Source organism: Oncorhynchus clarkii, chromosome 30, assembly GCF_045791955.1.
Source record: "Oncorhynchus clarkii lewisi isolate Uvic-CL-2024 chromosome 30, UVic_Ocla_1.0, whole genome shotgun sequence".
In the NCBI taxonomy this organism is placed as follows: Eukaryota; Metazoa; Chordata; class Actinopteri; order Salmoniformes; family Salmonidae; genus Oncorhynchus; species Oncorhynchus clarkii.
In genome coordinates this window covers 30,742,450-30,756,114 of record NC_092176.1, presented here as the reverse complement: position 1 = coordinate 30,756,114, position 13,665 = coordinate 30,742,450, and the positions used below count along the sequence as shown (strand labels likewise).

The 13,665-nt window shown below is 39.9% G+C and overlaps 1 protein-coding gene across 1 annotated transcript; it reads left to right on the top strand.

Annotated features, from left to right (window-relative positions):
• Window positions 1-1,419: 1,419 nt before the first annotated feature.
• LOC139390117 (FYN-binding protein 1-like) lies at window positions 1,420-13,259 on the top strand. The gene is made up of 18 exons (XM_071137278.1): window positions 1,420-1,462; window positions 2,669-3,551; window positions 3,809-3,917; window positions 5,738-5,811; window positions 6,047-6,069; window positions 6,453-6,499; window positions 7,071-7,224; window positions 7,304-7,463; window positions 7,566-7,701; window positions 7,824-7,843; window positions 8,026-8,074; window positions 8,394-8,422; window positions 8,608-8,671; window positions 8,790-8,889; window positions 9,166-9,328; window positions 9,412-9,442; window positions 9,576-9,610; window positions 13,082-13,259. Exons 2-18 carry the CDS (start codon window positions 2,696-2,698, stop codon window positions 13,102-13,104), a joined length of 2,073 nt encoding a protein of 690 aa, XP_070993379.1. The 5' UTR covers window positions 1,420-1,462; window positions 2,669-2,695; the 3' UTR covers window positions 13,105-13,259.
• The last annotated feature ends 406 nt before the right edge of the window (window positions 13,260-13,665 follow it).

The following is a 13,665-nucleotide window of genomic DNA, read 5'->3' as shown; positions in this document are numbered from 1 at the left end:
TAAGTGTCACATGATCTGTCACATGTCCTCTGTATATTTATGCCTGTTCTGATCTGTCATATGAAGACCAAGGCGCTCGCCAAACAGATCAGGGACCAAGGCGTGGAGAAGTACAGATCAGGTTGCATTATAAAAAATGATCCGAAACGGTGAACATTCCACAGAGCACCATTTAAATCCATTATTAAAAAATGGAAAGAATATGGCACCACAACAAACCTGCCAATAGAGGGCCGCCCACCAAAACTCACGGACCAGGCAAGGAGGGCATTAGTCAGAGAAGCAATAAAGAGACCAAAGATAACCCTGAAGGAGCTGCAAAGCTCAGCGGAGATTGGAGTCTGTCCATAGGACCACTTTAAGCCATACACTCCACAGAGCTGGGCTTTACGGAGAGTGGCCAGAAAATAGCCATTGCTTAAAGAAAAAAATAAGTAAACACGTTTGGTATTCGCCAAAAAGCATGTGGGAGACTCCCCAAACATGGAAGAAGGTACTCTGGTAAGATGAGACTAAAATTTAGCTTTTTGGCCATCAATGAAAACGCTATGTCTGGCGCAAACCCAACACCTCTTTCACCCCGAGAATACCATCCCCACAGTAAAGCATGTTGGTGGCAGCATTGTGCAGCATGTTTTCATCGGCAGAGACTGGGAAACTGGTCAGAATTTAAGGAATGGTGCTAAATACACAGAAATTCTTGAGGGAAACCTGTTTGTCTTCCAGAGATTTGAGACAGGGATGGAGGTTCACCTTTCAGCAGGACAATGACTCTAAGCATACTGCTAAAGCAACACTCGAGTGGTTTAAGGGGAAACATTTAAATGTCTTGGAATGGCCTAGTCAAAGCCCAGACCTCAATCCAATTGAGAATCTGTGGTGTGACTTAGATTGCTGTACACCAGTGGAACCCATTCATCTTGAAGGAGCTGGAGAAGTTTTGCCTTGAAGAATGGGCAAAAATCCTAGTGGCTAGATATGCCAATCTTATAGAGACATACTGTACCCCAAGAGACTTGTAGCTGTAATTGCTGCAAAAGGTGGCTCTACAAAGTATTGACTTTGGGGGGTGAATAGGTATGCATGTTTTTTTGTCTTATTTCTTGTTTCACAATCAATAATACAAATTGCATTTTCAAAGTGGTAGGCTTGTGAAAATCAAATGATACAACCCCCCAAAAAATCTATTTTAATTCCTACTCAAAGCAGCTACGGTTTGGTAGCTAAAATGGCAATTTATGTCAGTTGCTTAGCACTGGTATGACAGTGGTTGTGTTCATATAAACTGTACAGACTGCTGATAGCACTTCTCATTTCTCACCTCCCTTGATCAGAATAGTAATAGCCCGTACACTTCCTGTGTATGTATAAAACCATGGGTCTTTGTACAGGATAGTATTACATTGTCTCCAGACCCACACAAGGCCAGGGCTATACAGTGTATGAGACTTGGACAGATTAGGTGAGTGCTTGTGTCAGGGTGGATGCCATGGGAGGATATTGATTTGTGAGAGTGTATATCTACAAAGTCTTCAGAATTACTTTCCCAAAGAACGTTCTGGTTTATTTGAAGTTACCTTTTAGTTAATTATCTTATTTCTGATGTGTACCATGGTTGTGGACGTCTCTTACAGACATTTGCCTGCCAACTAAAGCTGAAAGGAAACCTTTTTAAGGTCTGTTAGAACCTGTCATTGAGTCACATGTATTCATGTATTTTGCCGTGAATTAAAGGTATGGGTAAAATATGGTTGCATCTGTATCCCAATGGTCTAAAGAGGAATCATCAAGTCTCCTCACTGATTGGAAAGTACTGGACAGGCAAAATCAACATCACCTTCGTGGTTTCATCTGTCCTGTCCTTGGTTTTCAGATCAGTGCAATTAAAGGAGAGGAAGCCATTGAGATAAATGTAATACAGTATGCACTTCCGTATTTATTTGGACAGTGAAGCTAAAATGTCTCATAGGAGGCGACAGTACAGAATGTTACCTTTTAATTGAGGGTATTTTCATGAATTCATACATATCTAATTTATCGTTGAGAAGTGAAAGGACTTTATGTTTCTGCACCCCCCATTTGAAGAAGTCATCATGAGTACTCTGATAAATTCACTCATAGTGTATTAAAGTAGTCAAAAGTTGAGTATTTGGTCCGATATTCCTAGCATACAATGACTACATCAAGCTTGTGACTGCACACTTGTTGGAATCATTTACTGTTTGTTTTGGTTGTGTTTCAGATGATTTTGTACCCAAAAAGAATGGAATGGTGAATAATGTATTGTCTAATTTTGGATTCACTTCTATTGTAAATAAGAATATATGTTTCTGAACAATTCTAAATTAATGTGGATGCTACCATGATTATGGATAATCATGAATGAATGGTAAATAATGATGAGTGAGAAAGGTACAGAGGCACAAAGATCATACCCCTGAAAAGATGCTAACCTCCGCAGTTATTGGTAATGGTGAGAGGTTAGCTTTTTTGGGAGGTACGATCTTTATTCATGATTTATTTGTTTATGATGAATTCATGATTGTCCGTAATCATGGTAGCATCCACATTAATGTAGAATTGTTCAGAAACATCTATTCTTATTTACAATCAAAGTTATGCCCAAATGACACAATGTATGTAATTCTCTCACGATATTTCTACCCAGGAGGAAAGATCAGACGTCAGGGCTCTTATGGCTCGCTTCAACACAGGAGGAGGCAGCCCCATGGAGGGAGGGGTTCACCCTAAACTGGCATCCCACTCCAGCCTCTCCACTAGTTCCCCTCTCTTAGCCAAGCTAGCTGCCCTGGAGAAGAGCCAGTCAGGAGGAGCCCTGACCACCACTAACTCCCCTGCAACTAAGCCTGTGTTTCAGAAGAAATTTGAGACCGCAGCCAGAGAAGATGTAGGAACCTTGTTCCCCAAACCCCAGTCCTTCAAACCCAGGCCTGTGGAGACCATCGGGGACACAGAGTCTTCAGGGCCTGAGTCCTCTTTCACTGTACCTCCTCTGAAAAGACCTCCTGTCAACACAGCCTTTCCGGACAACAAGGTCAAACTGGCTCCGGCCTCAGGCTCAGCCAAACCTCCGTGGGTAAAGGACAGTGAGTCAGAAAACACCCCTACACTCCCTAAACTGCCCTTAGCCCTCAAACCAAAGATCTCCATCTCATCACTGCAGTCCAACCTTGACCAAGAGACCCCGAAGGAACATCCAACACCATCCACCCCCAAATTGCGCCCGATCTCCATGTCCAAATTCCTTCCACTCCACACCCAGCAGAACTCCCTCTCTAGACAGGAAAGTGAAGCAAGCCTCCCAACTTTGAACTCTAGCAAATGTATGCCTCCCGAACCTCCTCTCACTCTGAAACCCAACTTCCTGACAGCGCAAGCTGTAGCGAGGGATGAACTGGTCCCTCATGAAGAGAATGATGATCCCTCTGCCCCTAAGAAGAAACCCCTGCCTAATGTGTTTTCTCTGGGGGACCCTCCTCTGAAACCCAACAGGCCTCCCCATGTTACCTTACAGATGTTTAGGACTGAAGGTGAGATATATTCTCCTTTCCTCTATGTACACCCAAAATACATTAAAACCTAATTATTGGGTCTAGTTGACATGTCACAAGACCCATTCCTCTTCCTTAAATATGTCATCATGTCTCATAAAGAGAATGACAGACCCAGAGGTAGAAGCTAAGGCACAGATCTAGAATCAGCTTACCCTCCTCAAATTCTAACCTTAACCATTAGGAGAAAACATGCACAACAAGCATGGTTCTATTGCTTTGTTGTTGTGTGACAGGTCCTGAGTTGAGCGCAGCGGGGCCTCCTCCTCCTCCTCTTGCTCCCCACACCAGCAGTTTCCCTGCACCTCTGACACCCTGCCTCCTCTCTAACTCCCCTGCAGCTATGTAAGTACAATACTTTGCTTATGAAAAGCATTGATTCAAGAAGAAACTCCTTAGCATACAAACGTTAACCACCGTAGGCTAACTCACTAGCATACCACACACCGCTATAGCCCCCCCGTTTGGTCCTGTCTTGGTCAGTTGGCTATTTGCGATGTGTAATCCAGTCATCATGTGCTGTTTGCATGAACATTTCTAAAGGCTTTCCCCAAAAAACCTTCCCAATTAAATGTTGACTGCAATGTAGGCCTACCTGACAGAATGATATAATGCTGATTTGTATCTATGGGGACAGCATTTGTTTTGCTCAATTGAATTAAAGGGCAACTATATCCTCCCCCCTAAAAATGATTGATTTTTCCCAGACATCAACAGTGGTCTCCTGGTGTGGTTTAAGCATTGTTGTTGACTTACAACATCACATTTTTGGCGTTATTTAAAAAAAGTGTGATTTTGAGAGTGAAACCCTGAAAAATCCAATAGTAAAACATAGGATTTTTCCCAAGGGCGTCTTTGCTTCACACAGGACCCACTTCTCCAGGCACAACTACACCACTGCATAGGCTTGATGGAAAGACAGCAGTCCATTCACTGAGACATAATAAGCCAGTAGGTCCCAATCATAAGAATACAAAAACACAACCATTGGGTAAGCATTTCCCAATCGAAATGTACAACTATTACTTCCCATTGCAAACAAAAAAATCCTGTTTAGCACACAAAGTAACCCCTGATCTAAAGTTTAAATGCAACAATGTGTTAAACACACATATGTTATTTTCAAAGAGATGGTTATCAACCGTATGTGAGCTGCAATAAAAAAAACACAGTTCCACCAGATGAGGATCATTTGAAACTTAACTACTTGTTGAAAGTTATTCTTGGGGAGAAGGGGAGAAGCTAAAAAATGAGCAACAACATCCACTTCGATAACACCCACTGCAGCCGCTGCAAACTAGCTTATAGCTTAAGCTAGCTAGTTAAACCGTGGGAAAACCTTTGACCTGTTGGGTCAATTACAAGTCAATGTGATTGGTTGATTCCACTGTCACTCTAAAATGTTGCCCTAATATAGTTGAATGGCAGATGCATTCTATCAAGTTTCGGATGGCCTAGCCAGTGGCTAACTTAGCTAGCTAGAAAAATATTGATTGGATATTTTTTTCTTTTGAGTTTTAACCTTTTCCTTTCTAACAAAAATTGAAGAGACTAAATCAGAACATCATTTAAAATAATAATATAATAATTATTATTTGTATTATGCTATGAATCCTTAGCCTTTCTCTGAAAGCATAGAAGGTCCTCATTGTTCCCTGCTGTGTTTGTGTTAGTAAACATTTGTAGAGCGTCACTATTTGCCCTCTGCATGCATTTATTTTTACCATTCTGAATGTATAAAGAATCCATATGTTCTTCTGAAATATTATTACAGAAATACTGGAAATGTTGAACTCTTATTATAGTGACGATTCGACAATATTACAGTCATGGTCTTGAATGGATCTCAAATTTTTCTGGTTTCGGTCTTGACTCGATCTCAGACCTCTTGTCCCCCTCCCAGTCTTCACTCGGTCTCGCTCCCCCTCCGGTCTTGGTCTTGACTTGGACTCGATTCGCTCCGGTGTTGGTCTTGAATCGGTCTTGCTATAGGTGGTCTCGAACACAACACTGGTTATTCTTAAATTCAGTTTTTCTGTGGCCCCCACCCTCATCAAAGTAGCCCATCCCTGTTCTAAAGTCTTTGGTGTTGTGATAATAACATGAATGACCGTGTGTGTATGTGTGTGTGTGTGTGTGTCTTTCTAACCACGAATGATGATCAGAATCCAGCCCAACCAGGAGGATAGCTATGACGACATTGGGGTCATGAATCTCCCTTCACCCCTTCCCCCTGGAGGTGCCACTTCCGTTCTTACACAACCTCACCTATACGAGCGCTACGGGGCATTGTGAATAATATGTGTAGCTAGGCCCTAAATCATTTGGTGGAACAAAGATGATTGTTTCAAATTAAGAAATACAAATTTGTTTAAAACTCAATGTTGTGGATATAAGCTAAGACATAAAAAATTGTGTCAATAATCAACATATAACTGAAAATGATTTATATGTTTGTTTGGTTTTCATTACAGGACATCCCAACCTAAAAATTGAGGTATAATATCTGATTTGCCTGATAACGGTAATATGGAGCCTCGAAACTGTACAACTAGTTACTGCACTGTACATAGCATGCATTTAGACAGGGCACATGATTGGTGTTAAAGTAAGTGTGACACATATAGCTGTAGAAATAACATGCTGGGAGAAAAGAGGAAGTGGTTAAGAGCGATATCTAGACCCTTGCAGTATGTAGCTTCAGTAAGCCACTTCTGACTGAAAATTTGTTTGAATGTCATTTACATATTTAGATACAGTATGTTTACAGTCCAAATCTCTACAACAAGTTTAATCCGTCCTTGATAACAATAATTTCTGTTAGTTTGCAGCTTCACTTTAATGCTTGATTGTAATATTGTATGTCCCATCCTCTAACAGGCAGAGTTGAGTGATGAAGAGATGTATGAAGACTTAGAGGAGAGATGGTGAGAGGAATCTTTATCACAGAAAAATAATGAATAGAATGTAAAACGATGTTATATATAATAGTGACACCTCTGTAGTATTATCATCTAAACTCAGCAATAAAAGAAACGCCCTCTCACTGTCAACTGCGTTTATTTTCAGCAAACTTAACATGTGTAAATATTTGTATGAACATAACAAGATTCAACAACTGAGACATAAACTGAACAAGTTCCACAGACATGTGACTAACAGAAATTGAATAATGTGTCCCTGAACAAAAGGGGGGTCAAAATCAAAAGTAATAGTCAGTGTCTGGTGTGGCCACCAGCTGCATTAAGTGCTACAGTGCATCTCCTCCTCATGGACTGCACCAGATTTGCCCGTTTTTGCTGTGAGATGTTACCCCAGTCTTCCACCAAGGCACCTGCAAGTTCCCAGACTATTTTCGATCTTTGGATTTTTACGAATTATCTTTGAAAGACAGGGTCCTGAAAAAGGGACGTTTCTTTTTTTGCTGAGTTTATGTTTGATTCTTAACCCCAGTATAATTATTTATCCAACATTTACTCTCTTTCTCTCTCACGACAGGATTGAACAGGAGGCTAAAGGATCGAAAGAAACCAACGAAGTGAAAGGACAAGAGAAGAAGAGCGACAAAGAGGAGAAGAAACGACTAGAGCAGGAGAAGAAAATGCAGAAAGCCAGAGAGAAGAAAGAGCAAGAGGCAAAGAAAAAGTACAAGGTAAGCAGGATATGCATATATCTGGAGTTATATCTATTACAGCCATGTGTAGTGGAGTAACACCTATCCCTGTTTGTAGCTCTCAGGGCCGATTCAGGTGATTCACAAAGCCAAGGCTCAGGTGGAATGTAAAGGAGGAAAGACTGACCTGCCACTAACACAGGGAGAGACTATAGATATCATACGCATCACTGACAACCCAGAGGGACGTTGGCTGGCCAGGAACAATGAGGGAAACTGTGGGTGTATACACATACAGTAAATACACGCATAAATACACACACACACACCACCCTCTCTCTTCCTGTTCTCACTGCCTCCTCCTCCTTGCTGTGTTGTAGATGGCTATGTAAGGACTGAGGCAGTGGGCATTGACTATGACCTTATAAAGGAGCAGAAGAAAGGACCCCTACCTAACCAGTCTGAGGGAAAGCCTGATGTTTATGATGATGTAGGCATCCTGGACAATGCCTGCAGGTAAAATAAAAAAGAAACTAAATGTTAGAGCTTTGAAATGTTGTTTACTTTGTTGTCTATGTGATGTGTCATTGTGACCCATTGGTGTCTATGCTTCAATAGTCTAGATTTTTGTTTTTCAGTGGGGTCAAGGTCCAACAAGGTAAGTCTCACATTGATATTATATATAATTCATCAGAACTTATAACAGACCAGTAATATAGAAAATTACAAAAAAACAACTAGACTGCAGCATATGCAGCGTTCAAAGCATGGATTGTTACTCAGCCAGTCGCATAGCAATAACAAGCCTTTTGCCATGTCATTGTTTTCTTCTTATGACAGCTGAAGATGGTGATATCTATGATGATGTGGATGGATCAAATCAAAACAGGTATATGCAATTATGTAACTATGTGGTGATTTTGTGAGTATTCTATGCATCGAGTAGGAATCTTGTAATACAGTTTCTCACTCACGAGGTGTTCCTCATCCTTGCTTAGTATTTGACTGACAACATCTAGTGGTCAGAAGTATTATTGCAAAAGTGATGCTGGAACAGAGCTACATTGACACATAGTTCGATCGTTTTTATCCCTTCTTTGCTTTACCTTTATGAATGACCCCTGAAACATTTTGCATGTATACTGCCAATACAGTGAATACACCAGCTTGATCTTTTTGTTCAATAACTGTTTGATCTTCATTCTCAGATTTCCCCCTCCACTACCTAAAGAGGGAGGTAATGATATGGTCACTTGTTCACTGGGAAAGGGAACAACAGTCTTACCAGTTATTTCGCAGTCAAATTATTTCCGTGTATTCTTTAAATAAAATCACCATTCTATTTATTGTACTGAATGGTGTGTACTGTGTAATCAAGTTAAAGAAGTGTGTTGCTTCATTTGTCTGTCTTTATGTCCATAGACGAGATTTATGATGACGTGGAGTCCCAGAGCTTCACTGCCCCTCCTCCTCCTCCTCTCAACAGGTGAGAAGAGGGTCACAGAGCCAGAGTTGGGTCAGCTATACTCTTGAATAGTCAGTTCAGGCACAAATGAGCTTGAAATCAATACCTAAGTGAAATCATTTTGTGCTTCTCCATTCAGTCTCCCTCAGCTGACACCTAAGGGAAAGCAAGAGGTGATGGACCCCAAGAAGAAGAAAAAGTTTGAGAAAGAGGAAAAGGAATTCAGGAAAAAATTCAAGGTAAAATGTCTAATTGTGACAGGAGAAAGCACAATGACATAATTTAGTTGAGCCGGGCACATTACTGTCTCCTGTCTCGTTTCAAACTATCCATATCTGAATAAAGTAGAAAACCTAAATACAATTAAAAAACATTTTAAAATCACAGTTAATCCCAGATAACATTCTAAAATATTGATAATCAATGAATGTATCTTTTTTATATGGTCAGATTTATATTGTACTTACTTACATGATTTGAGTAGTGGTAACTGTGTTGAAATCTTCCACTGTCAGTTTGAAGGGGAGATCCAGGTGTTATATGATGTTACCATAGATCCTACCTTGGACAGTAAGAAATGGGGGAATAAAGACCTACAGTTGAAGCCAGGAGAGGTGATCGATGTCATTGTGAAGCCAACATACGGCAAACTGATTGGCAGGAATAGAGACGGGAAGTGTAAGTTGGCATCAGTTGTTATGGATGAATTATTCACAATCAAACATGAACAATTAATTGCAATCTGTATTCCTCTTTTCTAGTTGGTTATGTGTCCATGGTCAATGTTGCACAGTAAGTTCAAGAGTTATTTCTGTTTGATGAAATACGCATGCGCTCACTCAAAATATTCACACGTTCATGCACATGTGTGCACACAAACACATACACAAAACTAATATTTTGACATATGATTTTACTTCAACAGGGATGGTGGAGATGTTTATGACGACATAGGAGAAAGTATGTTTTAAAACCATTCTAGAAATGATCTGGGTCATACTTTATTTGGATAGTCCAGATTTTCCATCTGTATATGATCTACAGATTATCATACTATCAACAAACTTGATAAGAAACTGCGTGCTAAGGTTACGGTTAGGGTTAGGTTAAAAATGAGGGTTGGGGTAATGGTTAAGTGTAGGGTTAGGATAAGGGTTAAGGTTAGGGTAAGGGTTAGGGTTAGAATAAGGGTTAGGGTTAAATGTAGGGTTAGAATAAGGGTTAGGGTTAAATGTAGGGTTAGGATAAGGGTTAGGGTTAAATGTAGGGTTAGAATAAGGGTTAGGGTTAAATTTAGGATTAGGATAAGGGTTAAGGTTAGGGTAAGCGTTAAGGTTAGGGTTAGAATAAGGGTTAGGGTTAAATTTAGGATTAGGATAAGGGTTAGGGTAAGCGTTAAGGTTAGGGTTAGAATAAGGGTTAGGGTTAAATGTAGGGTTAGGATAAGGGTTAGGGTTAAATTTAGGATTAGGATAAGGGTTAAGGTTAGGGTAAGGGTTAAGGTTAGGGTTAGAATAAGGGTTAGAGTTAAATGTAGGATTAGGATAAGGGTTAAGGTTAGGGTAAGCGTTAAGGTTAGGGTTAGAATAAGGGTTAGAGTTAAATTTAGGATTAGGATAAGGGTTAAGGTTAGGGTAAGGGTTAAGGTTAGGGTTAGAATAAGGGTTAGGGTTAAATTTAGGATTAGGATAAGGGTTAAGGTTAGGGTAAGCGTTAAGGTTAGGGTTAGAATAAGGGTTAGGGTTAAATTTAGGATTAGGATAAGGGTTAAGGTTAGGGTAAGCGTTAAGGTTAGGGTTAGAATAAGGGTTAGGGTTAAATGTAGGGTTAGGATAAGGGTTAGGGTTAAATTTAGGATTAGGATAAGGGTTAGGGTAAGCGTTAAGGTTAGGGTTAGAATAAGGGTTAGGGTTAAATTTAGGATTAGGATAAGGGTTAGGGTAAGCGTTAAGGTTAGGGTTAGAATAAGGGTTAGAGTTAAATGTAGGGTTAGGATAAGGGTTAGTGTTAAATTTAGGATTAGGATAAGGGTTAAGGTTAGGGTAAGGGTTAAGGCTAGGGTTAGAATAAGGGTTAGAGTTAAATTTAGGGTTAGGATAAGGGTTAGTGTTAAATTTAGGATTAGGATAAGGGTTAAGGTTAGGGTAAGGGTTAAGGTTAGGGTTAGAATAAGGGTTAGAGTTAAATTTAGGGTTAGGATAAGGGTTAGTGTTAAATTTAGGATTAGGATAAGGGTTAAGGTTAGGGTAAGGGTTAAGGTTAGGGTTAGAATAAGGGTTAGTGTTAAATTTAGGATTAGGATAAGGGTTAAGGTTAGGGTAAGGGTTAAGGCTAGGGTTAGAATAAGGGTTAGGGTTAAATTTAGGATTAGGATAAGGGTTAAGGTTAGGGTAAGCGTTAAGGTTAGGGTTAGAATAAGGGTTAGGGTTAAATGTAGGGTTAGGATAAGGGTTAGGGTTAAATGTAGGGTTAGAATAAGGGTTAGGGTTAAATTTAGGATTAGGATAAGGGTTAAGGTTAGGGTAAGCGTTAAGGTTAGGGTTAGAATAAGGGTTAGGGTTAGGATAAAGGTTAGAGCTAGGGTTAGTAGATAGTTAGTTTAAATGTTACTGATAATCTGTAGATGGTCCATCTGCAGATGCTCTACAGACTATCCAAATGAAGTTTGACTATTATTTGTGACTAACTGTACAACACTTTGTTTAAACAATGACATTGCCAGCTGTACGGACTGCTTTGAAGATATTAGTTTGCAGACAAGACAGGTGAAATAATATACAGTTGAAGTCGGAAGTTTACAGACACTTAGGTTGGAGTCATTAAAACTTGTTTTTCAACCACAAATGTCTTGTTAACAAACTATAGTTTTGGCAAGTTTGTTAGGACATCTACTTTGTGCATAACACAAATAATTTTCCAACAATTGTTTACAGACAGATTATTTAACAAATAATTCACTGTAGCACAATTCCAGTGGGTCAGAAGTTTACGTACACTAAGTTGACTGTGCCTTTAAAACTTCCAGAAAATTGTGACATGGCTTTAAAAGCTTCTGAAAGACTAATTGACATAATTTGAGTCAATTGTAGGTGTACCTGTGGATGTATTTCAAGGCCAACCTTCAAACTCAGTGCCTCTTGTAGACCTCCACAAGTCTGGTTCATCATTGGGGGCAATTTCCAAATGCCTGAAGGTACCACGTTCATCTGTACAAACAATAGTACGCAAGTATAAACACCATTGGACCACGCAGCCGTCATACCGCTCAGGAAGGAGACGCGTTCTGTCTCCTAGAGATGAATGTACTTTGGTGCGAAAAGTGCAAATCAATCCCAGAACAACGGCAAAGGATCTTGTGAAGAGGCTGGAGGAAACAGGTACATAAGTATCTATTTCCACAGTAAAACGAGTCCTGTATCGACATAACCTGCAAGTCCGCTCAGCAAGGAAGAAGCCACTGCTCCAAAACCGCCATAAAAAAGCCAGACTACGGTTTGCAACTGCACACGGGGACAAAGATGGTACTTTTTGTAGAAATGTCCTCTGGTCTGATGAAACAAAAATAGAACTGTTTGGCCATAATGACCATTGTTATGTTTGGAGGGAAAAGGGGGAGGCTTGCAAGCCGAAGAACACCATCCCAACCGTGAAGCATGGGGGTGGCAGCATCAAGTTGTGGGGCTGCTTTGCTGCAGGAGGGACTGGTGCACTTCACAAAATAGATGGCATCATGAGGAAGGGAAATTATGTGGATATATTGAAGCAACATTTCAAGACATCAATCAGGAAGTTAAAGCTTGGTCGCAAATGGGTCTCCCAAATGGACAATGACCCCAAGCATACTTCCAAAGTTGTGGCAAAATGGCTTAAGGACAACAAAGTCAAGATATTGGAGTGGCCATCCCAAAGCCCTGACCTCAATCCTATAGAAAGTTTGTGGGCAGAACTGAAAGTGTGTGCGAGCAAGGAGGCCTACAAACCTGACTCAGTTACACCAGCTCTGTCAGGAGGAATGGGCCAAAATTCACCCAACTTATTGTGGGAAGCTTGTGGAAGGCTACCCAAAATGTTTGACCCAAGTTAAACAATTTAAAGGCAATGCTACCAAATACTAATTGAGTGTATGTAAACTTCTGACCCACTGGGAATGTGATGAAATAAATAAAAGCTGAAATAAATAATTCTCTCTCCTATTATTCTGACATTTCACATTCTTAAAATAAAGTGGTGATCCTGACTGACCGAAAACAGGGAATTTTTACTAGGATTCAATGTCAGGAATTGTGAAAAACTGAGTTTAAATGTATTTGGCTAAGGTGTATGTAATCTTCTGACTTCAACTGTAGGCCTACATACATTTATTTTTAATTGTATTTGTTTGGAATGCAATGCATTGTTCAAACATGGTTCTACTTGTTTATTTTCTTACAGACTGCATTTATGACAATGACTGAGACTTCTGTGTCAGAATGTACTGAGACAACCAGCACTGAATCTGCAATGCACACTGCAACTGGTCATCTTTATTTTATCTGGTGAAAAAACAGATTACTTAAACTGTTTAATTGATTGTCTTGAAATAACTATAGATAAATGTGCCTTGACAATACTATGGTTGTTTTGTTTATTTAACCTGGATTGCAATGTGAATGAATGGATGTCTCTTTGAATGTGAAACATTCACTATGTATTTTAGTTGGTATTTCAATTCAAATAAGCTCTCAGACCATTCACCAGACCTAGTAGTCTAAAGTACTGAAGTAAAAATACTTTAAAGTACTATTTAAGTAGTTTTTGGCGATATCTGGACTTTACTCTTTATATTTTTGACATCTTTTACTCCACTAAATTCCTAAAGAAAATAATGTACTTTGTACTCAATACATTTTCCCTGACACCCAAAAGTACATTTCGAATGCTTAGTTGGACAGGAAAATGGTCCAATTCATGCACTTATATAGAGAACATCCCTGGTCATCCCTACTGCCTCTGATCTGGCGGACTCAGGACTCACT